Source organism: Petaurus breviceps, unplaced genomic scaffold (assembly GCF_028583685.1).
Source record: "Petaurus breviceps papuanus isolate PSGF00001 unplaced genomic scaffold, PetGlider_PUasm1.0 37, whole genome shotgun sequence".
Classification (NCBI taxonomy): Eukaryota; Metazoa; Chordata; class Mammalia; order Diprotodontia; family Petauridae; genus Petaurus; species Petaurus breviceps.
Window position 1 is genome coordinate 107,992,077 of NW_027186296.1, and position 2,386 is coordinate 107,994,462.

Consider the following 2,386-nt stretch of genomic DNA (forward strand, 5'->3'; position numbering starts at 1 on the left):
GAATATGCATATAACCATTCACATGGGAGCATTGGCCCAAGGTCCCTGTGTTTAAAGTGGGTCAAGAAGCATAGTGGCTCTCTGTTGAACCCAGACACCCTGAGGTCCACCCACTGTTGGCATAACCTCCATCTGGAATCAATTCTGGATTCTCCAAATGCCCATCTGAGCCACACTAAACAGACACTGTCATAAATATGCCTACATGCATAGAGATGCATAGGTCACCAAGTAGTTGACAGAAAGACGCATCCACCCACTTGTTACACAGATGCACATATTTGGAGACACTCAAAAATAAAAGAGAAACGGTGGGCAAATAGGGAACAATAAATCTTTAGGTAAAGGGTAAAATCTGACCTGGCAGAGTGAGTAGATAAGTAGATGAAAAAGTGGAGAGCTGGAGGAGAGGAAAGTTCAATGGAGGGAAAGGTTTTGAAGACAGAGCTAAAGTTGCCCTCCCTTCCCCCCAAAAGAGAAGAGAACGGGAGGAAAGCTAAAAACAATCACAGACGAGCAGGGCAGCTTTGAAAGTGACATTTATTATATACTTACAGAAAAGCAAGCTGTAGGTAATGGAGACAGTTTCAGGTACTATCATCTGTTCTACAAATGTATGAAAATACTTTTTTTGTTAAAATCAGAATAAAAACGAAATACATTTTTAAATGGGTAAGTAGAAATAAAGTGTCGGTCAGTGCTTACAAACATAAAATACGTTCAAGTTTGCGAACCTTATTGGACATTAATTCATTTGAATTCAACAATTCTGTGAATAGAGAGTACAGATATTAACCCCCGTTTTGCAAATGTGGAAACAGAGGCTGAGACAGTTGCTCCCCCAACCTACCGGTCAAGCAGTAGGTAAGGATCAAAAGTGGAATTTGACCCAGGTCTCCCAAATGACACCACTAGCCGTGCAAAAACCATAAGCCACCAGTGTGCTTTATCCCACAAGGGCAGGAATTGGGCACTGTCCGGGAAGGGAAGGACCTCAAAAGGGCACAGCCCAGCCTGGTGAGGGGCGTGGAACGCCGTGGGGTTTGGTGGGGCACCTCCCCCCCCCTCGCCCCCGCCCCTTGTGCCCGCGCACCTACAGCCCCACAGACGGGAAGCCGGCACCGGCTCCCCGCCCAGGCCGAGCGTATCCAGCCCTCCTCCACCAGTCACTTCCTCGTTCTCGGGCCCACGGGGAGCAGTAAAGTGCCTGGATCCTGGGAGGGGGCAGGAGGGGAGATGTCAGAACCGCCTCCTTCCTCTTTGCTGCCAGGCTCAGTCTGCCAGATGATTGCAGCCCGCGCAGGCAGACGTCTCGGGGCCGGCGGGCGGCCCTGGGCGCAATGCTGCAGCTCCTGGACAGCCCAGCAGTACCCTGGACGGCCAGCGGCGGAGCGTCGCCGTCTCCGCCCTCGCTGAGGAGCCAGAACCCGGCCAACCGGACCTTCTTCTCTTTCTTCTCGGAGTTCAAGGGGGAGCAGCGGGTGGCCCTGAGCGTGGTGGAGACAGCGGCGCTGGCCCTGATCTTCACCGTATCCCTGGTGGGCAATGTGTGCGCCATCCTGCTGCTGGCACGCCAGCGGCGCCGAGGCACCACCGCCTGCCTGGTGCTCAACCTCTTCTGCGCCGACCTGCTCTTCATCACCGCCATCCCGCCCGTGCTGGCCGTGCGCTGGACCGAGGAGTGGCTGCTGGGCGACCTCGCCTGCCACCTGGTCTTCCATGTCATGAGCCTGAGTGGCAGCGTCACCATCCTGTCGCTGGCCGCCGTCAGCCTGGAGCGCATGGTGTGCATCGTGCGCATGCAGCACAGCGCGCAGGGTCCCGGGCCCCGCGCTCGCACTGCGCTGCTGGCTCTCATTTGGATCTACTCGACCGTGTCCTCGCTGCCCCTCGGAATCTTCTTCTCCGTGCGCCTCCAGCCGCTCCTCGACCGCGACGAGGTGAGCGCCCGCGGGACGCGCCGCCGCCGCCGCTGCGCTTTGGGGCCGTCTAGGGGAGGATCTGGGGGGGCCCGGCAGGGGTGCGGGGCCGCTACCCGGGCCGTCCGACCCGGAGTAGAAAAGGGGCTGCATGGGGTCGGCCTGAGGCTATGGGTGCGTGCGAACCCTGGCTCTGGAATCTCGTGCCACCTGCGTGAGTGTGACCGGGCTAGTCACCTCTCCGCGCCTCGGTTTTCTCTTCTCCAAAACAAGGGCAGCAAGTGAGCCAGCCCCTACTGCCTTTGGCCTAGACCCGCTGCCTCGCCCCGTCCTCTGTGCTTGAGGTCTCTGCAAGAGCCCCTTTCCTCCCTGAGGGGGAACCGCGAAGCAAACTGGCATCCTTCGTGGTATTTTGCGCAAAACCCTTAGGGAATAAACAGACGGCGTATCTTCACCACCACCACCCC

At 57.0% G+C, this 2,386-nt stretch overlaps 1 protein-coding gene across 1 annotated transcript in view; it reads left to right on the plus strand.

Moving 5' to 3' along the window:
* Window positions 1-1,251: 1,251 nt before the first annotated feature.
* The window catches only part of FFAR4 (free fatty acid receptor 4), a 12,991-nt gene continuing 11,856 nt past the window's right edge, over window positions 1,252-2,386 (plus strand). Inside the window, exon 1 of the mRNA XM_069099260.1 lies at window positions 1,252-1,940. Within this exon, the coding sequence (XP_068955361.1) occupies window positions 1,341-1,940 (600 nt within the window). The 5' untranslated portion in view covers window positions 1,252-1,340. The remainder of the gene's footprint in view (window positions 1,941-2,386) is intronic.